This window comes from Pangasianodon hypophthalmus, chromosome 9 (assembly GCF_027358585.1).
Source record: "Pangasianodon hypophthalmus isolate fPanHyp1 chromosome 9, fPanHyp1.pri, whole genome shotgun sequence".
Classification (NCBI taxonomy): Eukaryota; Metazoa; Chordata; class Actinopteri; order Siluriformes; family Pangasiidae; genus Pangasianodon; species Pangasianodon hypophthalmus.
The window spans coordinates 13,155,036-13,181,221 of NC_069718.1; the positions used below are offsets into that span (position 1 = coordinate 13,155,036).

General features: G+C 40.1%; 1 protein-coding gene across 3 annotated transcripts in view; it reads left to right on the top strand.

Moving 5' to 3' along the window:
• Positions 1-26,186, top strand: part of brsk2a (BR serine/threonine kinase 2a) — a 189,498-nt gene that overhangs the window by 90,291 nt on the left and 73,021 nt on the right. For all 3 annotated transcript variants that reach the window (XM_026920029.3, XM_026920030.3, XM_053236793.1), the window contains exon 2: positions 12,003-12,097. In XM_026920029.3, coding sequence (XP_026775830.1) covers positions 12,003-12,097 — 95 coding nt within the window. The remainder of the gene's footprint in view (positions 1-12,002; positions 12,098-26,186) is intronic.

The following is a 26,186-nucleotide window of genomic DNA, read 5'->3' on the forward strand; positions in this document are numbered from 1 at the left end:
GTGTCGTGTTGGAGGACATTTTTATGACAAGTCCCAACCCGCTGTTCCTGTCCCACTGTAGGTATTGCATAGATGGACTGATGGAAATCCGCCTGACATCTAGACTACACTGGGTTCATCAGATTAATTCAGATGATCAGATTAGTCCCTGTTTTAGGGCCTGTGGTATACACTAGAAAAGGGACGTGAGTGGAGATTTTGGAAATTTGTCAAAGGAAACAATAGAAAGTTTGTGAGCTTCTCTCCAATTCCTCCAGCAGCGTTTCTGCTCTTGTGCAGCGTGGACATTCTGTGTGGCTGCTATAGCTCGCAACCAGCCAGGAGGCTTATATTCACTTTCCCCCAGTAGAGTTAATCAAATTTTGAGGTAGTGTGTGCATACATTTGAATGTCAATGCGAGACTCCTGACAGCGTTGGGTACATGCACAGACAGGCAAATGTTTACTGGTGACTAGTCTTCCACTAGCATGTGAAAAACTGTGCCACCTACTGCCAGCCGGGCTCTCTCCCTAGGGTGTCTCTTAAGGATAGACTCCGTCTCCGTCTACTGCTTGGGTAAAACACCCTGCAGGAATTGTAAGAAGATGGTGGGAGAGGAAGCTACAGTGGTGTAGAGGGAGAGGGGAGCAGAATGAAAGTGTGGATGATTCCAAATCATTCTATTCCTTCTTCCTTTTCCAAACACTAGCATATGTGTGTGTTCCATGCTTTTAACTGAAAAAGTATCACATTTTGGACATCACTCGGAGTCACATATCATATATCATCAATTGCTGGATAACATCTGGCTAACTAAAGCTAGCTATAATTTAGCCACATAAGCTAGTTAAATAAACTGCGATGTCATGTTGCATTATATAGGAGTGAATTCAGATCATCTTCAAAGACCAAAGACTATTCTTTAAATGTTCATTCATTCATCTTCAGTAACAGATTTAACGTGGACCGGGTTGTATTTGATCCAGAGTCTGTCCCGGTTCCACTGGGTGCGAGGCGAGAATACATCCTTAATAGGTTGCTGATCCATCATGGAGCACCAGTGGCATTTTAGTGTAGGCAGTCCCCCTTCTGGCAGGTGGAAGGAAGCTGGAGAAGACATGGACAGGGGGAGAACTTGTGAAGCGCCACACAGACAGTAACCCAAGGCAGCAATGCTACTTAGCCACCCGAGTGACAGATTATTCCACAATGTTCTTTGTAACCTTCATAGAATTCTGATCCGGTGAACATACTTTTAGGATTGTGCATACATAGAAAGACAGCCTTCTAATTTAACCAATATGAGGTACTTCTGCCTTCCATCAAAACTCAGCCAGTCCTAAAATGCTGCCTAGCTAGGAAGTAACTGTCTCTATTTCCTCCATGGCTCTCTGGAGGCAAATGAAGGGTTAAAGAGCAATCCCATAAAACACTCCAGACCTCCTCAGGCACTGGATTATGAAGTCATATTCAGGCAGTTGCTTTAACCTTTGACACTTCTGTAAAGGGTAGGAGTCTGTGTTGGGAGTTCCTGATGAAGGCAGCCAGAGCGTATGTCAATCTGTGCCAGTGTGCAGGCATGTGTATATATATGTGTGTGTGTGTGTGTATGGGATGTGTTCCTGGTGGAAGCAGGCAGCAGATGTTTGCCTCGGTACAGATTAGGGCAGACGGCCCTGGTGGCTCCCTGGCATCGGTTGGCGCAGTTGTGTAACCGTGGCGACAGCATAATTGAGTCACTGAGGACATGACATGCCTGTGCTATCACTTCCTCTCTCATCACTAATGCGGCCTAATCGCTATGGCCTTGTTACACAAAAATGAACTCCAATTCATCATTTCAAGTGACTGATGAGCATCCTGAGATCAACCATGTTTCTTATTATTCGAAGTGACATCCTGAGCATGCCTGTAGAAATTCTCCTGAAACCTGATAAATTCATAATTATGAGGAAGATAGATGATATTTTCATCATTTTTATTCATTATTTTCTAAGTCTGCCCTTGTGTAGCCTTCATCTGCATGTGAATGCGTTTGTACATGACATTTCAAGTCAATTCAGTTCAATTCAGTTTTATTTGTATAGCACTTTTAACAAGACACATTGTTCCAAAGCAGCAACAGAAATCCAGGCGTAGAGTTAGATCCCAAATTCGAAAGCCATAAGAAATCACTACTCTTCTACAACTGTGTATAATATAGTCAAAAAAGTGATATTTGGTATGACCATCATAGTCATTAAGATTACAGCAGCAGTTTTTACATGTAAGTCTAAAGTATCCAGGGGAGTCACTGAAGCAAGGGTGAGCCTTGGCCGTAAACTGTTTTTGGAAAGTGCAGATGTCGAGCAAATCCATGTAAGATGTCCGTAGCAGCAGAAAACAAAAGTAGAGCATCAGGATGAATCGGACAAGACCACTTCCATTCTGCTTTTCTTTAAATATTCACCATTTGGATAAAAACAAGTTTAGCTGAATGCACACTACATTACTTTCAAAATCTCAGAATCACTGAACTGCTCAACACTACATGACTTAAAATACACGAGCACTATATGAGCAATCATAAATTAGGCTCACACACTACACAACTTTTCACCTGGAGAGATCATCATAGCACATCTGATCCCCAAATCCCTCTTTCTCACAAAAATAAATGCGAGATCTGTGGCTGTGGTGATTATTTCTGCTTTATTTTGTATGGAAAGAGAAATAAGACGAAATGTAAAGAAAGGATTGGTCGGGGAGACACGGGCAGTGTGGGTTGTCTGTTCTGCAAAGAGAACTGGAGGTACAGTGCAAAAAACAAAGCTATTTTTATACTATGGATCACCAGGAATCATGTCAAGTTTGTTTTTATTTTTGCTGCTCCTAACAATCGTCCGTTGCAGTATTATTGTGCTTACATTTTGAACTCAAACTCCCACGCAAATTGATTCTCAGTGGCTGTGGCTTATTGCCATTCTTGCTACTATTCGAAGAGGGGCTCAAACTACACGATTCATTGCCGATCCTCAAACTTAGTCAGTGACGTGGAAATTGTGCTAAACCCCACGTAGTGTGCGCTCGTCTTTTAAGAAAATCCCATTATCTACTATATAGATGTATGATAAGTTTGGAATTATTTTTCAAGTTCATGATCCAGTATAAGAACATGGTTAGTCACTGTACCAGTTTTACGTGGTTGCGTCATGACTAAGTTGTGTGAACGCTCTCGTCTCGACTTGCTGCTGTATCTCCGAGGCGTCTGTGTGCGTCACAAACAGCGCAGCCCTCACCCCCAACAGCCCTAACTCAAAGAGCAGCTTGAGCTTTTGAAGATGCCTGCTAGCAGCTCTTCTGTAGCGCACCACCCTGGATTCCTGCCTGCTGAGAGAGCTGCTGCTTTTTTGGGTTTCAGGGAAAAATTTTTCAACTCCATGATTAAAGTTTAGGAGTTTATCACATCCTCTGCGCTTCAGCATTGCATAACCATGCGTCATCTGGGGAGACATTACTGTGTAAATATGGATGAGAAAATTTGTGATGAAAAAGAGAGAAAGTTCTCACTGTATCTGTACCAGAAGGTGAATTGGGGAGTTGATCCAGACAAAAAAAAGTGGAGGGTGGGGGGAAGGTGCTGACTTACTGAAGTATTGCCTTAAAAATGGAGTGAGGACTGAAATAATTTTATGTCATGCTCTCAAGGTTTGGCAGAACAGCTGGATATGATCTGTGTTTTCCTCACCCCTCCTTTCTACTCCCATCTAAGATTTGATGAATCTCTCAAATCATGGATTTGAGAGATAATATCAGATTCTAAAATTAAACATTTTGAGCAGTTTGTCCTTATACAAATCAAATATTGAACATTATGGCTTTTAGTGAAAACTTTTTTTTTTTTTTTTTTAATCCTGCCAAGCTTCTGTGTTTTGTTGATGTGTAACACCAGAGTGTCACCTGTACATCAGTAAAGTCACATGGATTAGCAGGTTGCATGGAACTAATGAGAATAACATCAAAGCAGTTATTGATCTTATTTGTAACTAAACACAGTGCTAATTCTCACACAGCCAGTGTAGCCAGCTGCACACACACGCACACACGCGCACACACACACACACGTGTGAAAAAAAAAAAAGATCATGCCAGCCAAAGCATCAAGAACATCCCAGAAACTGAGATATGCATCTCAGGTACTGGGAATGAATTGATTTCAGTTAACAATATCTGTTTTTGATTTTTCTTGGAACAATGTAAAATGCACTATAATGTGAATCAGTTAAAATAGGGATATGTAAGCTTTAAAAAAAAAAAGAGAGAGAAAAAATTCGACACCTAGGGCATCAATGGGGATGCCTCCACTGCCGACAAGTCTAATCGCCTGTTATTTATTTATTTATTTATTTATTTATTGCTAATTTTTATGCTTCAAATACCCTTCAAGTAAAAACAGGAAAAAAAAGCTCTTTAAGAAACCAGTTTCAGGCATTTGACCTTGCTGTGACTTTGACCCTGTTTGGAATGATTTCAAAATCTAATCAGTTCATCTGCTGGTTACAACAATGATTCCATGTAAATTCTACAAACCTTCAAAATCCTCAGACCTTCAACCACTTGTTCTTGTGGTATTGCGCTAATGAGAATCGCAGACAGACAGACACATGGACAACCCAAAAGCATAATGCCTTCACCACCTAGTGGCAGAGGCATAAAAATAGGATGGCACAGTGGCTCAGTGGGTAGCATCATTGCCTCCCAGCTCCAGGATCCCCAGTTCTCCATCATTATTAAAAGAAAAACTTAATGAAAAATTCCAGAGAATTTTTCTGATCTTTCTGGAATGTAACAAATGCAAAAACAAAAGTAAATCTAATAAAATATTATGAGGTGGCTATTATTATCAACTGTAATCTGTTTTTTGTAGTTTAATCTGTAGTTTCCCAGTTACATTAGATAGGCTTGTCAGAAAGCTGGTTGAAAATGATTGTGCACTGTGAGTGATGTAGCTGAGGTTGAGGAACTGTACAAGTTCAGGTGTTGCATAAAGCTATGTTGTTATTTGCAAATTACTGTTTGTTATCATTTGTGAATGAAAAATCACTTCTTTTTCCTGCAGCCATTTTCTTCCCCCAGTGTTTCCAGGGGCAAGGTGGTACCTTCCATTCGAGACTTTGCCCACTTCCGATTTAAATCCAAATACAGATAGAGATTTGAGCATCTGGAGCACTAAACAGATACAGATAATGGCATTGCAGTACCGCTATTGTGTATATGGTGCCCTGTGACTGACTGGTGTCCTTTCCAGAGTGTATTCCCACCTCATGCCCTATGTACTCAGGATAGGCTCCAGATTCACCACAACCCTGACCAGGATAAAGCAGTTACTGATTATGACTGAACGAATATTAATAAGTAAAGATGTAATTTTGTGATTTTTTGAACATGCTGTGCATAATTCCTTTTTGATGAACCAAATACATACATACATACATACATACATACATACATATGTACATACATATATATACACACACACACACACACACATTACATACATATAAAACACATGAAAAAAGAGGGAAAAAGTCAAATCGATTGCATGAGTCTCTTCTTCCTAAAGACTGAAGACTCGAAGTTCCTGGATGATCTGGATCTGTTTCCTCACAGTGCTAGGAAGTGTGTGTGTGTGTGTGTGTGTGTGTGTGTGTGTGTATGTGTGTGTGTGTGTTATAGATTGATGATCCACCCTCTCATGGATTTGTTGATCTCGTCTATCTTGCACTCTATCACAGAGCTGAAACTCCCCACATTTGCTGGACAGCTTTCAGGTGATGCCTGAGAAGCTTCAGATTTTATCTGTGAAGCAGGAAAAGCTCTACTAGGTAAAAAAGGCAAACAAAAAGAACAGAGAAATGAAGGAAAACCCAAAAAGGAAATCCTGCTACACATAATGGTTTATATTCTCAATATTTTTTTAATCTAACCAGGTCAGTGTGTAAGCTTTTCTAATAAAACTGTCACAGTAGGCCAATAGTTAGTTTATCAAGGGAGTATTTTCAAAACGTATGTCCGGTGTTTTAAAGTATTTTTGTGCTCTTGCTTCTTGGAAACTGAAATCAGCATGAATTGGTTTCAGAATGTCTGTTCTCTCTCTCTCTCTCTCTCTCTCACCACTTTCTTAATCACTGTGTCCCCATTCTGTACCTCACTACTAAATCCACACTGGCATTTCAGAACAACGGTTAGCGTGTTTTTTTTAGGCTCTTGTTCCACACACTGTAGTTAAACTGATACACAGTTTTAGGTCAAACATCCCGTTCTTACAGACCCTCCATCCACATCCCCACTAAAAGAACATAGTCTTGTAAGGATTACCCTGGCCATATAGTCATTAATCATCGGAAGGTTTGAAGTCTAAAGCCTGGAGACCCATGCAGACAGGGGTCACCTCTAAATAAACTCCGCAGCCTGGAGGAAGCAGGGCTTTCTCATTATGAATATATTGCTGTGGACTGGAGAGCTTTTGATGCTATCGATTAGGGAGGAGAGTGAAAGTGAAGGATTAGGCAGCCGAAGTCTGTTTGGCATCCCTGCTGTGGAGGGATATAGTGAAGTCTGGAGAGGGAGGAAGCCCTCAGTTTATCTAGCTTATTAGAACTCGATGGGGGAAGAGACTGAGCCTGCTGGTGTGCCTCTTTTCTTCAAGTTTTGTTTTCTTTCTTGTTCATCAGGGCATCTGGAGTGACTTTAAAAAAAAGCTTCATTTGTCTGAAATGACTTTGGAACGTATAAATGACTTTATTACAGTCAGCTGTATAAGGGAGTCTATGCAATGCATTAAATGCAGGGTTGCCAATAATTGTGACACATGGTTTTGTTAAATGAAATATTTGTGGTAAGAGTTTTAATTTTATTTGATTCTATTAAAAATTACATTTCTCTCAAAGGTTACCTGTCACAAGGACATTTTTCATAACCGTTTTTCTAACCATCTTTGCCAAGGGTGCCAATAATTCTGGAGCTGACTGTAGCTAATAAAAGGTCATAAATTCAAATTTCCCTGGTCTTAAATTTTAGGCTGTAGACATTCCCAATATGGTGCCATTTTAATATTTTTTTTTTTTTTATGGGTGATTGAGTTTTAAAAACATTTGACATATTCACTTCTTCTTCTTCTTCTTCGTTCTCACTTTTTAATGTTTAATTTCTCTTCTGTTTTGCCTCTCTCTTACATGGCTTGGCTCCAGCTAATCCTTGGCGCTGGCTAAATTCTGGCATACAGCCAAAAAAATTTTTATGCAAAACAAAATGAAATTTTTTAAATTTACTTTATTAACCTTACATTGCTCTCCTGTAAAGATCATATTAGGTAAGGAGCCAGTTTAAAAAAAAACATGGTGGTAAAAAAGTCAGTCTGCCTTAGACGTCTAAACCATTTGTACTTAAGTGTGATTTCCTCACACAGTGAATGTCTTGCTTTGATCAAGTTGCTGGATAGATATGTGCTGTAGGCAAATGGACATAATCCTAAGAAATTCAATCTGTAATCGCATGCTGGCTGTCAAAATTGTCCATGATGCTCCTGCGCCGCAGTCAGAACGCAATCTTTATATGCAATCGTCTGTCTTTTCACTTTTGGGTGTAAACAGACATTAAAATGCGAGAACTTGTGATAAAGATACATGCAAAATAAAAAGATATTTCAGTTCAATAAAGTCTTAAGTTTTCAGAAGTGTATATAGTAGAACATGTAGAAATTTCACCGTGTGAAGGGTTTTCCCAGGCTGCCACACAAACTTCACGGGTATCAAATGTATAGCATAACAATCGAGCAGTGCAGATATTTCAGATGTTCTTATGAAGGTGTATTTGTGCTGTATGTGTTGTTGCACTTTGATCATTTTTGGTTCTTGATACTTTAACATTCATTATCTGTGTCTCTTGTTTACCGTGTGTATTTTCCACAGTCATGCCATGCTTGTGAGCATTAGAGTTAAGCAGCCAAGTCATTTTTATTCAAAATTTTCAATCTGTGTTTGTGAATTTCTTCTCTTCTGGCTATTCACTCTCAGGGTCAGAGAAGAGGGAAGACGCACAGAGATCTGAGCTTACGCTTCTCCAATGTTTGCCTTCTCAATAACAAGATAGACAAACTACAATGACACACACACACACACACACACACAAAACAAAATTTAAATGTGAAGTGCCTGAAGCTGATAGTAATTCCAGTACACCATCATTCCACTAATTAATACGTATGTTTGATGGTCCTTCAGTTGAAGCACAGTGCTTGAGTCACTCCAGGTTAAGAGTTTTGCTCAAGGACACAGCAGCAGGGTGGAGTGGAAGTGAAGGTGGTGATGTCAGCAGCCGGTCTTACCACGCTTCAAATCCCTCAGTGCCCTAAGGTTCTTAGCCTTGGAATTGTCTCACGCAGTGCTGAGCAGCTCCTTTAGCCCAGTCTGTCTCAGCAGGAGAAGGACACACTCAGGCAGATCAGTCCGAATCCTCCATGCTGCTCTGATCCTCTTTACTTCCTCAAACAGAGCAGGGTAGTGTCTGAGTGAGTAGGCAAGATGTGTGTGTCTGTGTACATGGGTGTGTATGGGTGTTAGAGAGTGTGTGGGTTTGTCCTATAGACTAGTTCACAAAGTCATATTTCCCATAGAAAAGACAATGATGGTTTCACACGAACAATTGTTTTTGGCAGGACATATGCCAACATTTTGATAATGCTTCTTGCTGGGATTGTTATTGGTTAGCTATTGGCAGACCAACAAATGTTTTCACTCACTGACTGACTGAGTGGCTGAGGAACACCCCATTGTTGAAGTACATATTTGTCCTGGACATCCATGTTCAAAGAAAAACGGAAACGCGCTTATGTCAAGACTCAGAGGGGTTTATGGTTAAGCATAGAGGAAATGACGCACACACCTCCAAAACCTTATCCATGCGTTTTACAAATCCATGATGCTGTGTGCAAATCCAACATTGGAGCAGAGAAGTTTGACAAAGAAACCAGAATTATTCATTCATTTATTCATCTTCAGTAAGAGCTTTATCCTGGTCAGTGTAGTGGGGGATCTGAAGTGTCTCCTGGGAACACTGAGCATGAGACGGGAATACTCCCTGAATAGGACGCCAGTCCATCGCAAGGCACACGCACACACACATACACACACACACACACACACACACACACATTCTCACTCACTCACGCTTACACACTTAGAGGCAATTTAGAGTCGCTAATCCACCTACAAGCATGTTTTTGGGAGGTGGGAGGAAATGGACATGGGGAGAACGCACAAAACTCCACACAGACAGTAACCAGAGGTCAGGAGGTCAGATCTGGAGCTGTGAAGTGGCAACACTACCTGCTGCACCGCCATACCATCCCAAACCAGAAATAACAAAATCAAAATGGATCAGTTGGACAGTTTATGGCACCCAGTACATTGTGCCTTCTGTCCATCCTCTCTGTTATAAGGAAATGTGACACATTATGTGCGAGTATGTCAGCAGACACTTAACTGAACTTTTTCACAGATGTGCAAATATATAAATGAGCACTTAGCTAGCAGTAAACCCAAAACATGGACTAGCAATCTATCGGTAAACTCGGAGAAGAGTTGCAAGGAGCTGTGCTGCCGTGTATCTCTTCTCCCACCAGTATCCCAACAAATCCTGCCTCTTGTGCTCCAATTATTCCCAACTCCTGCTGAAATTGGGTAGTGGAGATTGGTTGGATTACTGGGGGGAAAAGTAACAAATATGTGATGCTTCACTACTTTTCAGTGGTTGCTAATTTGATGTGAAAAACCTTTGGAATATCCGAACGATGAATTGTGGTTGGGCAAATCTAGGCTTGCCTACTCATTTGGAATTGTGTTAACCAATTATATTAGCCACACACAATGGGCTCAGTGTTATGGTGAGCTTGTAGAATTGTAATACTAATACAATAATGTAAATACGATGTGATTCTAATGCAATTGTAATACAGCTCATGTATTTCTGAGAATTCCACCCAGTAATACAATACAATCAATATATTAACATCAGAAGCACAGCATGAATTTTGATAGAATCGTACAGTTTGGTAGAACTCCCCCATATGTGCAGTTTGTGTATTTTTGAATAGGAAAGAGATCATCAGCCACCTTACTTCATGGTCTGTTGAGACAAATGTTTATCAGTGTTTTTGCTCTTACGGCATGACCTCTGAACATCGTATAAACCCTAATGACTTCACCAGCCAACCCCAAACACAATCTTATGAAGCTATTACTATGTTTAATAATCTGAGGCTTGCTTCTCTCACACTTTTCCTCTTTATCAAACACATTTTCCCTTCACTCCTCATAAGGAAGCCAAACAGAAATATGTGAGCGTCTGAGTGTGTTTGCACAGAGTGATATTGTGCATGGTGGGGTGTAGTCTCTACACTTCATTATCCCCATGTACTCTATGTCTCTTCATCCTCTATTGCTGTGAATCGTGGCACTTTTTTCTCTAGGCTGCCTTTTTTGTGTTTCCTGCAATACATGCGCATGTCTGAGGTAATTATAAAGATATGAAATATTCATTATCTGGTGTAGCACAGGCGTTGAACTCTCTCTCTGTACACGCTGATTTAAGCGCTTAGGGCCCAGACGAAGCAGGCAGAAAAATCTTTGCAGCAGCTTTCACCTCTGCCGAAAACGCTTGCTCAACAGTTGCAGAGAGAGTGCGAGGCTTTCAGGATAAAGATTTTTGTCTGAAAAAGTCCTTGGATGTATACTGTGTGTGTGTGGTTGGGGGAGCTGTTAGAGTTGTTTGAGGCCAGTATTTCACCACTTTAAACACTGCAGCATGGAGACAGGTTGCCTTTGAGAGCAGCATTTAACAATAGACACTGTCACAAAGGAGTTTTACAGAAATCCAGATGTAGAATTTGATCCCTAATAGCATGCCAGAGTTGGTAGTGGTGAAGAAAACTCGTGCCATGAGGAACAAACCTTGAGAACAAACCCAATTCTAAAGGGCACATGTCCTCTTCTGGGTGACATCAGATAGTAGGTAAATCATCAGATAAATCATTGCTCTTCTACAACTGTATACTATAAAGTTAGTACTGAGTAAACAGTACTGAGTGTATTGAAAGGATATTCAGTAAAATTATTTTGTGAATAAGAGTCCTGGGATGAGCAAAGGACTGTCTTTGGTCTGTATTCAGAGTTATTCAGAGGTGGCTGGAGTCCAAAGATTACGTTAATATTTACACGGAGCAAGTTACTCATATTCAGAGTCGAGTTATGCACATGTGTAAGTCAATTTTCTGGGCTCACCTTTCAGATTATGCAAATTGCCTGCATGCCTCCATGGTTGCTAATTCTTTCTTGAGTAGATGTTCCTGAGACAGTTGTCTAGACCACTGCCTTTAATCACAAGCACTTGCCTTTAAATCTGAAAAAAATCACGGATAGAAATGTGATTGAAAAAGGAAATAGCCTTTTTTCCTTTGCTATGAAATGTAATACAGTGTGACATAAAAAGAAAGAGACAATTAAAAGTTAAAAATAAAAACAGATTAATATGACGATATACGAATGAGAAGATGACGAGAATTGAAATGAACATCTAATAGGCGTCTAGTGTATTGCCAATATACTGCTGCATGAATAGTCCTAGTTGTAATATTCACATTAATCACAGCAAAACATCTCAACACACACACACGACTCAACTGAATATGGCTCATTATGATTACAGCTGCAGTCCACAGTGTGCAGGTGGGATTATCCACTGAAGCGAGTGTGAGACTTGGGCATAAGCTGTTTTTGGGAAGTACGGATCTTTTTTTCCTGGGATCATCAACAGCAGCAGAAGGTGTACCGTGCTGTTGTAAACGAGATTGAATGATATGTGTTGAGTGTGGTTGGTTTATGAAATGTAAATCCTATGAAAGTGTATGCTATGTGTTATTGTTTTTATATATATATAATGCTTCACTGATTAGTCCTTAACTTTTGCCTCCCTTCTTTTTCTTCAGGCCTGGTGAAGCTGGGAATACACTGTGTAACGTGTCAGAAAGTCGCCATAAAGATCGTCAACCGAGAGAAACTCAGTGAATCTGTCTTAATGAAGGTAAGCCCTGCACAATTCTCCCAACAGAGCAAAAAGTCAATAAAGGCTAAACGGATAAAGGATATGAAGCATGATGATATTTTTTGGCCTTGGTTAAATTGTGGCTATTGGATTCAGTGTGGAGTTTTGTTACAGTCTCAGCCACCTGATTCAGTGTGTAGACTAGTGGAGTGTATCAGCAACCAGGAAGCATAAAGATGTGGGCATGGGACATTTTTGCTTTCATGTGGGCTGGATCAGGTGGTCAGAAATGTAAATGACAGTGCAAAGATATTGCAAATTCCTCCAGCTTTTTTTTTTTTCTTTCTTTCAGCATCACCCTATTTTTGTCTATTGGCTTAGACATCTGAGGTTCACAAATTTGTGAAAGTTAAATCTGCAGTTTAATCAAGTCAAGTGGAATTCAAACGGTGGTCTGGGATGGGAGGTTGCAAAACTAGAGAAAACCTATATGAAGCAGTTAGTTTGATAACACACCGGCTGGTGTAATAGCCTAATTAATGCAACATGGTGTTAATAAATATTCTAATGTACTCTGAACATCTTTAACTGTATAACACTGGCTATCATATCTGGGTTTTTTTTTTTTCATTTTACAAAAAGTCCACAGATCATAGTTTGCAGTGCTCACTTTGCCCTTTCTGAAGGTTGAAACTATAATTCATAGCAGCATTAAATACTCCACTGGATTACCAACATAAAGCATTTCTTTCTTTCTTTCTTTCTTTCTTTCTTACCCCATTTTTTTTCACAATTTGTTCATTTGCGAATTCCCACTCACTAGCTAGCTCTCTCCATCACATGACGGCTACTAACCAGGGAGGGTGAGGGCTAGCACGTGCATCTTCTTCAAGACACGTAAAGCCAGCCACAGCATCTTCTCATACTTCTGCTCATGCTGCTCAGAGGAATGCTCCAACTGCCCTCTTCTACATACATAAGCTCACAGACACCCATGATTGGTTTCACAATCTCCCAACAACAGAGCAAACACTTTTTTGTTGCGCCTCTAAGGAGCCCATGTAAAACCCCATTTCTAACAAGGTTGCCTGATTGTGAAAGGATCTTTAGTTTACATATAGTTCCAGATGTTTCGTAGTCAAATAAAAAGGTTTCAGAGGATTCATGATTGACTTAAACCAATCTGGTAACTCTGATTTCTACATAACCACTGACTCTGCAGATCCGCATGTTCTTTACATGTATCCGAAATATACTGATTGGACATGAAGGAGTCCAGGCATCCACAGCAACATGGTGCATGAATCTCAAATATGGCTTGAATTAACATAACAATATTAATCCACAGCTCATGGCCAAGGGGAATGACAGATTTACAAACGGCATAATTTTGGTCCCTTTTTCTGAGGGTAGTCCCTTATGAAAACAAGCCCTAAATAAATTTCCCTAGATCAGCGCAAGCAAAATTAAATCCTACTGGAAACAAATTCTTTTTATGTTTTAGTGTATTCAAAACCCCATTCGTTTGACCTGACAAGATATATTGTATATATTGCTGCATGTTATGTAGTATGTATTTAAAGAAAACGCTCTACTCTTTGTTTAGAATTATGTGAAAAGTGAAATAACTGCAGTCACAGTGTCTACGAGAGTGGGTGGGAGTGGGATTAAAGAAAAAAAATGAAACTGTTTTGATTGAAAAAGTATAATCCTGTGTTAGAGGAGGAAACTCAGAGCGGTGACTTTCCAGGTCTGGGGTTTAGGATGATGCTGTTAAGATTTCACACAGACAGGTGTGTTACTCACCATAATCCATCTACTCAGAGGATGAGTAGTGCCATCTCTCTCTCTCTCTCTCTCTCTCTCTCTCTCTCTCAGTTTGTGGCTGTTTCTTTGGTTTTGTCATCATCTTTCCCCATCCACACATTTGTACTCCTGAAGTGAGCAATAAAAATGTGTGAATTTAGGAACAAAGGAATGACTCCTCTAAATTTGCTGCATTATTTATTGCGTGTAAAATGAGACCCCTGCCGAAGCTCAGTCCATTATTAGCTCTTCAGATGGAAGTGGCCTTGGGAACGTGGTGAGTGAAATTGAGGGCGCAGTAACCTGATTAAGGATAATTGTCTTCCACAGGAGACATATAAAATGATGGGTTTCTTATTATTGGGTAATAGAGCCTCATAGTGAGTCATCCAATGGTTTGTTTAAAAACCCTTATTTCGTGGTTAGTTATTAGTCAACCTTGCAGTGGAACCTCTGTTGCCTCGTTTTAGTGTTTAATTTTGGGCTGATTGGTTGTGGGAACACATGATGTGTGTTTGGTTTTCCTGAGGCAGACCTGGCTATCGTTTGCAGTTGTTTTTTGGATTCACAATCAGAGAATCTGGAAAATGTATTTTCTAGAAGCAGTTTGTGCTGTCTGAGTTATAAAATGGGATGTGATAGAATTATCGATAGCAGTAACATCAGGATAGTTAAGAATTTTTCATTGAACACGTTTTGTAGCACAATATTTTGGTGTGCTTACAAAGTGCCAGCAAATAAATAGAAACCATAGTTTCAAATATATTTTTCTTTTAACATCTGCTATAATAAAAGACACTATAGTGGTGTTGAATTCTCAAATCCGATTAGTTAGAATGGGTTGATTAATTTCTATAACAGCAGCTCTGACAGTAGTGCCGGCTATAAGGCAAATCACAGGTTCATATTAATGCACTCCTATATATATGTTGCTGTTTCTATAATAACAGTTTATAAAGGGACTTGTACGGGAAACGCGGCACATAAACAGATTTTTTAAAAAACGTGTGTGATTGTGGATATGGTGACGTTTTCTGTGAGGAGATGTTTATTTAACATTTTTGGAAAGAGTCTGTAGTGTCAGCGCTTAGTAGCAGCATCGCACCACCTCATTATTGATTATTTACCCCATTGTTGCATCCAGTCATGTTTTATTCTTTACTTATGTAATAAGAAAAATGAAACTGTTATGAAATAGATAGATAGTGTTAAAATGTATGGAAGATACCTGTAGTACTTTCAGAAAAGCATTATCTGCATTATATCATCATACTGCCCTGCTTCGGTACAATTCTGTACTTTTATGTAGACGCATTGTAGGAAGCAACCTGTGTCTCAGCCCATGGTTTAGTTTGCTTCCTGAATAAATTCAGTGAACTGCTGTAGTGTACGTTTGCTTTACTCTTCCAGTATGCAAGCAGTGTTTTTCATTATGGCTGACTTATGATCAACTACAGAAACTGCTACCTGTCAAAAAGAGACACTTTAGGGATCATTTTCTAAACTCTGATGTCACTCTGCCAATTATATGTGATGAAGATTTGGTGGTTTATTATTATAATAGATTTGGAAGTTTATTATTATAATAGAGAGAGCGTTATATCCCATTTCCTGTCATCCCAGTGTACCTTCCAGTGTCTCCATACTCAAGCTCTGATTCCTAGTAATATTTCATTATTTGCTGCTGACAGACACACAGAAAGACGGCTATATGCTAGTTTATTGCACAGATATTTTTTCTTATATCAGTATATACAGTAAGTGGCATTGTTTTATTATATTTTATGCCCCAATGCTGTTAAATTTTCTAATCTGATCGGTCAGAAGGTATTGATTAATTTTCTACAGCAGGAGTGCTGACAGTAGCTCCGGCTGCAAGGCAATTCACAGGTGTGTATTAATGTACTCGTCCTAATGTGTTATCATTTCTGAAGTAACAGATCATTCACAGGGACTAGTATGGTGTACTCTCCACATAAATGGATTTAAAAAAACAACTGTAATTGTTGATATGGTGAAAAAATTGAGGAAAATGTTTATTTAGCAGTGTCAGCGCTTTGTAACAGTGAAAGGTACAGCTGTAAGTTTTCCTACACTGGAAAGCCTAGAAGATGGAAGGTTGTGCGAAAAACTGCAAAACACTGCATTTTCTTATGTTTTTAACTTAAACAGAGAGAAAAAGTGGCTGGTGAGTGAACAAATGTTTATAGCTATAAACTAAATGATGATATGAACTAACTTGTTTCATGCACATTCCACAACATCAAATGTAACTTTAAACGAATACAGTGTACAATGTGTTGTTCTTTAATAAATCACAATTTTTTATTATGGGAAAATTCTCTGGTAAAAGAGGAATAAAACTCTGTTATAGGAAAATAATCAACCAGCTTTTCACTGCATTTACATTGTTTTCTATAACAGATCTCACATACAGCAAGTGCTATAACATGATGTGAAAAATGCTTTATCAAATTGAGCTTTCTTGTAGATTATGGATTGCTTCCAGCACCTCAAATGATCTGAAACTTGTTGATATTGAATTCAATACAGTCTAATTAGTGCAGCGAGCACTGGCTCTGTGTGATGTGATTAAAGCAAGGCCCATATAAATGGGCCCCATGCTGCGATGTTCCCACTGCCCGGGGGAGCACATGGTCCAAATATGCTGCAGTTTGCTTAATCTACTTTCTGCACTGTTCTGTATTTCTAAATGAGTATTTTTGTGAAATTATGTATACACCCAGCTGCATTTCTATCAGGCAAAATCTAAAATATAGGTCACATTGTAGGTCTAGAACAACTAACTGTAGCCAATCTGTTGCTATGTACAATTTGTCAGCCCTGCTCAACCCCATCCATCATTCAAAAGGGACCACCATAGGACCACAGCTGACCAAACCAGGTGTTCACATGTGTCCAGATGGGCTACATCTGGTGTGTTAGTGTTTACTGGATATATGGTGTTTAACGTATGCATGTCTTGTAACTGTTTTGGTATTTCCAACGTCTTGTGTTTGAACCTATTGTCATGTCTAGCACTTTATTGTTCATTGCCGACTCACACAGAGCTAAACTCAACCCAAACACCACTAGTATTATTGTGTGGTATTAATAAAAATATCCAAATCTCGAGATCCTGAAGTTTTATGTAATCATGATAAATGAGACTACCCAAGGCGTACACCCTGCTTGTTTCTTCATCTTACACACTGCACTTGCTGAGCTCACCCTGGCCATGCAGGACCCCTCACAGAGTTAACGAGCTCATCAGTGGTGTTTCTGAGCCTTCCTTCCTTTCTTTCCACCGGGAGACTAAACGCCCCCTGGAACGGTGATGGAGGGCTTCTGTAGACCTAGATTACTGAAATGAACAGCACAAACGTGTTTCTGAATGTAACACTGCTGAACTTGTGGTTCAAGTTATTTTGAAGGTTTTCAGTCATCAGGGTCAAATTGAAATATCCATTATCATAAGTCAAGGTGACTGGACATGTGGACTTTTTGCATGATTTAAAGATGAAAATTCAACAGGCATCAGGCATACTACTGCTACTACTACTACTACTACTACTACTACTACAAGACATAAACGTAAACTGTCAGTCTGAAATAATTAAATCATTTGAACACCAAAACGGATGTTTTTTAATGGTTGATGAAAGTAATGTAGTAATTTTATTCCGGAAAAACAAAAATGAACTGCTTTAATTTTTAAAAAGAAGCTCTAACCACTCTATGAATGACTTTTTTTGAGTGTAAGTTGCCCTAGAGTATTGTGTGTTTGTTTAGAATTTGCTTTAGTATCAATTTCTGTTTGTAAATTGTATTTTTGTTCATAGCCAGAGTGAAATGGCTTCAATACTGATTTTTGTGCTTTGTTGTTAGTTGTGGTGGCAATGGTGCAGAGGGTGGCTTTGTCATCTCACAGCTCCAAGGTCCCCGTTCCTGAGCTCAGATTACTGTCTGTGTTGAGTGTACAAAAGTCCTTGTAGGGTTCCTCCGGGTTCTCCAGTTTCCTCCAAGCTCCCAAAAACATGCTGTTTGCTGGATTGGCTATGATAGGTGTGAATGAATGTGTGTGTGTGTGTGTGTGTGTGTGTGTCTGTGTCAGGATAGGATGTGTGTGCATGACGCCCTGTGATGGACTGGCTTCCCATCCAGGTTGTATTCTCACCTCACACCCAGTGTTTCTGGGATAGGATCTGGATGCACCACCACCCTGACCAGGATAATGCAGTTACCAAAGATTAATTTTTTTTTTAAAATAGATCCAAAATTAAAGAGCAAAACGTTTAAAACAATGATATAAATCAGAAAGAAACTAAAGTTGATTTATGCAGTGAGATACAATGGAGACATATGACATAACGTGAACTCCAAGGACTTAAGGACATTTGTGCAGATCTTGCTAAAGTGTTGATGGTGTCTGTTTAAATATTACATAGGAAAAAATCATTCATAAATGTGATGGTACTTTGAACAACAATCACACTGTAATATACCCAGGTGCACATTTTCTCTGTTAGATGGCTGGAGTATGATTGGTGTTTGAAGATCTAACATCTGAGTAGGGTGAAGTCTTAGTTGCACAGTTTGAGAGTCCCCAAGTCTTAGTTGCACAGTTTGAGAGTCCCCAAATGAAGTGCTTTAAATTGTATCATCCTGGCCAAGGTCATGGTGGTTCTGGAGCCTGTCCTGGGAATGCTTTGTGCAAATTCATTGCAGGACATAGCACACACCCAGACATTCACATACCTATTCACACCTAGGCGCAATTTAGAGTATCCAGACTGGCTTCATAACCTACTGGCATGTACTTGGGAAGTGGGAGGAAACTGGAGAACCTAGGGAACATGAGAAACTCCACACAGACAGTAACCTGAGCTCACGATTGATCTGGGAATCTATGCTCTTGAATTCATATTGCTGGTTATTTGAGTTTGGGAAATTGGCACTTATAATATATTAGCAATGTTTAACTAAAACTACTGCTGTCTGTTTATTTTTAGCCATATATTTATAAATTATATCAGTCGATTTAGCGGGTTATCGTAATTTATTAGCTCCTTAGAATCAGCATATGTATCGGTGACATAATTTGCATATCAGTTGGGTCCTAGCGGGGAGCCCAGAATAATGAGTGACTTTAATTGATTTGGTTCACTCACATAAGGAAGGACAAAGAAGCATCATGCTGCTTTCCCTTGCTTCTCATTGTCTTGTGCTGTCACTGTGTAGAACATGAGGACGTCAAGCACCTCACACCCGCCTCTTTTCCCCTCTCTCTAGCCACAAATGTCACCTTTTTAAATGCAAATGCAGCACGGTGTGCGCCTGGCATCACAGTTGCACGGGCAGCACGGCTCCGTTGCAGCGGAACAGAGGTGACAAGACTCATGGGGTCTCTGGAATGCCCCCAGTACCTACTCACCCACGTAGGGGGGCAGCGGGTATTGTGGGATACCCAGTCTAGTGTGAAAGCACATGTATAGTAAGTGTGGTAATGTAAGGCTTGGAAGAATGGGACTGGTGAGGAAGAGATTGGAAAAGAGATGAGCTTCTGGTCACTGGATGGCTTTTAAATTGGATGATAGCAGAATGAGTTAATATAAACTATGAAATGAACCGTGAACATGTTCATAACATTCATTATACACAGTGGTAAAATTATTTATGAAAATTACACTTTATAGCAATGTTTTTTTATGCATTATGAATTGAATTGAAACACAATACATTATATGTAGTCTTGGTAACACATTATAATGTTAGTAGAAAAGAAGCTAGTTTTCTTTGCATTATGCTTATTAATAACTTTAATTTTAGCTTTCACTTTTTAAAGTTTTAAAGTTTAACATTATAATATGAATAATGATGTATCAGTAATATAGAATATTTACTAGAGGTGTAACAATAATGTATCATGTCTTGGTATGATATATTTTCAACACAGCAAATATGAGCATTGCCTGAATATATGCCTTAGGTTTCCATTTTCAGTTGATTAAAACATTCAGCATTTTAAAGGACAGTAATTGAAACCTATAAATCTAATGACAGTGTTTGTGTGATCTGTTCAGACTCTTAGCTGCATATAACCAGACAATAGCTGTGCATTATAATGCAAGAAAACTAAACATGGTTAATTAGCTATTAGCACTCTGGCCAAGCTTTCACTCGTGTGCAGGGTTGCCAGGTCTCAATTTTTTATCTTTTTCTCAGTGTTTGCATCTTAACTGACTTAATCTTTCCGTCCACATCCTTATTTCAAAACTACCCGAATTTGAGTAGGAACCTGGTAAACCATCATTAATATTTATTAAGACATTCTACAATACATTAAAAAGAGGTATGCTGTTTCTGGTTCAAAAGATATACAACATTTTCTAAAAGTCTGTAATTTTCAATTCAATTCAATTCATTTTTATTTGTATAGCGCTTTTTACAAAGGTCATTGTCTCAAAGCAGCTTTACACAAACAAAAGTAAAGTGAAGTGTGTGTGTGTGCCGTCTCTGATGAGCAAGCAGGGCGACGGTGGCAAGGAAAAACTCCCTGAGATGGTGATAGGAAGAAACCTTGAGAGGAACCAGGCTCAACAGAGAACCCATCCTCATATGGGTTTACACTGTAGTGTGCGTGTGTGTGAGCACAATGTGTGTTGGTGTAGTCCATGGAAAACAGCTGAAGCGTTTTCGTGGCAGTATGAAGCATTGCCGGTGGACAGGTCCAGAGTGAAGGGGGGGAGGTCTGGATCACCGGCAGCTCAGGAGTGTAGCTCGGCAGAAGGAGAAGGAAAGTGGTTAGGTACACTCACAGTCACCGTGTGGAGATAAAACTCAACATCCACGAGTCCCCCAGATCTACTCCTTTGATAAAAACACTAGTCGCTAAATGCTAGGTTAAATAAATAAGTCTTCAACCTCGACTTAAACACTGAGACCGTGTCTGCTTCACGTACATTAACTGGGAGACTATTCCATAATTTTGGGGCTTGGTAAGAGAAAGCTCTGCCCCCTGCCGTGGTTTTGGCAACGCGTGGTACTGATAGACAGCCTGCATCCTTAGAGCGAAGTAGGCGCGGCGGAACGTAAGGTACTAACATATCGCTTAAATACTGCGGAGCGAGACCGTTTAATGCTTTATAGGTTAGGAGTAATATTTTAAAATCGATGCGGAATCTTACTGGGAGCCAGTGTAATGTAGATAAGACTGGCGTGATATGCTCATACTTCCTAGTCCTAGTCAGGACCCTCGCTGCTGCGTTCTGAACTATCTGAAGCTTATTTATGCATCTAGATGAGCATCCAGATAGTAAAGCATTACAGTAATCTAATCTGGACGTGATAAATGCATGGACTAGTTTTTCAGCATCACTTAGCGAAAGTATATTTCTAATCTTAGCAATATTTCTGAGGTGGAAAAATGCTAACCTGCTTACATTATCTACATGCGCCTCAAATGAGAGATTAGAGTCTATAATCACACCGAGATCTTTTACTGTTAGACTACTTGAAACAGAGAGACCATCTAAAGTAACAGTGTGATCTCTAAACTTACTTCTAGCGGCTTGTGGTCCCAGTACCAGAACCTCTGTTTTTTCTGGGTTTAGCAGGAGAAAGTTGCTTAGCATCCAGTCTCTTATGTCTATCGCACATGCCTCAACTTTCTTTAACTGGCTATTCTCATCTGGCCTAGCTGAGACGTATAACTGTGTGTCATCAGCATAACAATGGAAGCTAATATTATGTTTATGGATTATGTTACCTAAAGGGAGCATGTATAACGTGAAAAGCAGTGGGCCTAAGACTGAACCAATAATTGAACATAATTTGATGATAGTTTCTTTGGCATTGGCAGTGTGTTATGTAAACTACTTGCACAATGCACAAAACGCACTGCTATAAAGTATAATGCATTTTCAAAATTTGAAAAATTTATATGTGTATTATGCATTTATAATCACTTTATAAAATGTAATGAGTGTATTCGTAGCTCATTATAGAAATTGTTACCATGAGTGCCTGTGAGAGTGTGCCAGTGATATATGACCGATGGCGTATGTGAGTGCGTGTCTGTGAAGAGGAAGAGACTGTGTGATTGAGCACTGCGGTGTGTGGCATGTGATGTCCTAAGGGAATAGTTAACGTGTGTGTGTGTGTATCAGTCCACACAATAAAACACGCTCCTGTTGACAGCAGCTAACAACCTAGCCCTAGCAGGTGTACCATATGTGTGGTGTATTAGTATGTGTACGTATGACGTGTTGTCTCTTTCCCCTGTGCTAATGAAGGCTGTGAGGCAGAGACACGACAGTGCGAGGCCAGTCTGCTGATCTACTCGTCTCTGTTCTGAATCTGGTTCCTTTTTGCCTCAGGCCTGATTAATATTCATTATCCATGGTGACTCTGTGCATCTTTGAAGAGAGACAAGACGGCAGAGAGCGATGGAGAGGGGAGGGAAGAGGGTGTCTAGAAATTGATAGTCTGTGAAAAGAATGAGAGAAAGTTGAAAGCTAGTGATTGTGTCACTGTGACTGTATTAGGGCTGACCGATGTGAGAAAAAAATTCGTCAGCGATACTGATATCCATTTAAAGATGCTACACACTGTGAATATCAATAAAAAACGATGCTATGAAAACCAATACCTTATATTTATCAACAGATTTATTAAAATACATTTGCTGAGGCTCCCAAGTGATGGAGTCGGCATGATCATGAAGAAATCACAAGACTGAAATCCCAGCAATGCCACAGCCGTCTAAGAAATACCAATTCCACTTTACAAATGAGTTGTGTTTTTTTTTACTCACACATAAAGTCACTTCCTGTAAGTATATAGCATCCTACAGTATGTTTGGTGAATTTTCAGAGCAAGAGATCAAGACCATATACTGTATACGAGGTAGTCCAGGAAGACCTGTTGGATGCCACTGTGGCCAAATTAGAGAATTACTTTCCTGCCTGTAACATAATTCGACGCCTCTACTTTAAGAAACCATAAGTCTATTTCACCAAAATTATGTGGAAATGATTTTATTTACTTTTTTAACCTTGCCCAGGCTTTCATGTTCATGCTACTTGTACTGGTACAAACAGCACTAACGAACCAGCTTATCTTCAGCACATAAGACGAGCTATACAACTGGAAGCTATGATACTGAACCGCTGCCTGATGGGAAAAAGAAGTTTTCTGTTGGGGAAAAAAAGTCCTGTGGAAACAGTTGCATATTTGGGTCATACACTTCTATTTGCCTTGCCACAGTGTTAAAATTTTATGGCCACTGGTCAGAAATAAATATGATTTTGCATAAAATAGGTCATGCCATTTCAAATCCTGCCTTTTACACGTCCCTGTTCAGAAAAGATTACAAAATGGACACTTGGCGTGGAGGAGATATTCTGCTTTGTTACATAAGCTTTGTGATCCGGCTTAACGAATCTGTTCTCTCACCTTGATTAGGAAATTTTCTCTCAGTCATGTTATCTAGTACATCAGTCGTTACCTGCGTCAGCAGGGCGACTCGATTTTCTTGTGCAGTGGCATACCAAATGACAGTCGACTCCAGCACTGTTTCCTTAATCTACTGTGGTGTAGGTATTAGGCAGTGAGGTGGGAGTTGGATTAGATGCTCCCTGCTGCCCTCAATCTGCCTCATCTCCCTCATTTCCTCACAGACTTGTCATCAACCCGATCAGCGCTCAACAACCCCCCACCCAAGGCTGAGATAGCAAAGCCTGCCAGTTATTGCTCTGCCCATTGTTTCATTCCATTGTTGCTGTGTATGGCAGTTGTTTTGAACCAATAGACAGGATGAGTATTTTTGTTTTGTCGGGCTCAAGGCATGAAGGCTGTGCTGTGCTGGGCTGTTTGTAGTTGGTGGAGGTTCTTAGATTATGGTGAATGTCATAGAGCAGCAGGCAGAGATGTGAACTGACCTATAATTAATTATAAGCAGGAGAGGACATATCACTGGCCCGGACACCCAAAATATGCACATTATGTTCTGGTCCAACAATTTTCAGAAGTCACTGACCAGGGGACAAATGAATAAGCTGCTGATCATCACTCAGTGAAAAAAAAAAAAATCCTGTTCACTATTAGCTATCTGCACTAAACAATATATTTTTCTGGAGTGCATTTTTGAACATTCCTTTACATTCCAGCTGAGAATTTTGTTTGCTAGTAAGAACTGTCTACATCTGACCCTACATTCATTCTAGCGACAGGCAACCATTCATTTTCTATGTGCACAACACATAGCTGTGATTTCTATGACAGCGACACTGACAAAACGACAGCATGACAAGCAAAAATTTAACCGAGTTTCTCAATTCTATGTAAATTAGGTACGATGCACTAAAGCGACAAATCCAAACGATCCAAACGAGCTCAAATGATTTCTCTAACCGATCCTATGCATGTGGTTTGACGTTTTTTTCAGTTCCTTACTCACAACTTTAGCTCCCACTTGCAATTAGTTTCTGTTTGTCATGCAAACATGGAGAAAAAAACTTACAACTGTGGTTTTATATAATCCTGTCATATACAACCTCATTAAGTGTGTATAGAGACATGACGAAGAAAAATAAAAATTGGAAGGAGGTAGTGAGATAGCTGGTGCACATATGGGGAGTGCCAACAAAGCTGGAATAAAGTCTAGCATGTAATATGTAAACCATTAAACCATCAATTTCCACTGACTAATGCATTATTTGTTGTTAAACTAGCATGTGTTTTGTTGAAGAAGATGTATATACATATACACTATATAGCCAATAGTTTGCGGAAACCTGACCATCACACCTATATGTGGTTCTTCCTCAAACTGGTGCCACAAATTTGGAAGCACACAATTGTATAGAATGTCTTTGTAAGTTATAATATTACAGTTTCCCTTCACTGGAACTAAGGGGCCAAAACCTGTTCCAGCATGACAGTACCCCTGTGCACATTGTCATCACATGAAGACATGGTTTGCCAAGGTTGGAGTGGAAGAACTCGAGTGTCCTGCACAGAGACCTGACCTCAATCCCACTGAACACCTTTGGGATGAACTGGAACTCTGACTGCACCCCAGACCTCCTCATCCAGCGTCACTGCCTGACCTCACTAACGCTCTTGTGGCTCTATGAGCAAATCCCCACAGCCACGCTCCAAAATCTAGTGGAAAGCCTTCCCAGAAGAGTGGAGGGTAACAGCAAATTGGGACTAAATCTGGAATGGGATGTTCAACAAGCACATGCTGTATGAATGTTATGGTCAGGTATCCGCAAACTTTTGGCCATATAGTGTATATACATAGCTACCACAGTTTCTCATCAAACCTTAAAATGGTGGGCAGTGCAGAGCCTTAAACAACAACAGTATTTGTCGCTACACACTTGTCATTTGCTATTGTGAATATAAGGTTATCCAACTTCTTCTGCTGTAGAGTCTCAGTGCAACCAAATAAGGTGACAGTTTGAGCACATTGGCGCATTTGCTTGCCGGGTTTGCACAAGCAGTGAATACAGTATACTGGGAATGACGTAAGATGGGAGGCAGGACATGAATATAAGCGAGATTGACCAGGAGTGGGAGGAAGAAAAAATGTGGCAGATAGACAATGTTAGGTGTGATAATGAAAGCACAGAGATTGAGAGCGTATTCTACTTGAGAAAGACAGGAAGGAGTCCGAGCCAGAAAGTTGGGTGGAGAGGTCTGTGGAGGCTGGAATAATTGCCCCCTGAAGCGAATAACTGAAGTGAGAGAAGAAGATACGGAGCGAGAGCGAAGGAAGAAAATGGGGCGTGCTCTATCACCCCATAATGTGGTGTGAACCCCCTCCTGCAGCACACGTGTGCTATCACGGTCTTCCACCCAGAGCTCCACACACACAGACGCCAGAGAAGAACGTGCCTCTGCACAAGACAAGGGGGAATAAACCTTACGATGGCCATCAAATGCACACACGCTGTGACTGAAATAAATGTGCTTTGCCTCAGTGTGTGAGAGAGCGAGGAAGTGATGGAGAGACACAGAGGGAGAGAAAGACATAACTAACAGAATTGAAATCCAGTGAAAAGGGGCTGAAGAGAAAGATTGAGAGAGAGCTGGTAAGATAGTGAGAAGGCAGGACGAGTAGCTACGGGGGTGATAGAGGGAATGAGAAAACGCAGAGGTTTCAGATGAAAGAGTGGGAGCTGTGGATGTCTCTAATCTGGTTATCCTGACACGAGGAGGACAGTGCAAGCACTTCTCGTGCCTTCATTTCTCTGCTTTCGCTGCTAAATGATTATAGATGGTGCGTGCTTGCCTTTCAGTGTCTCTGAGGAAG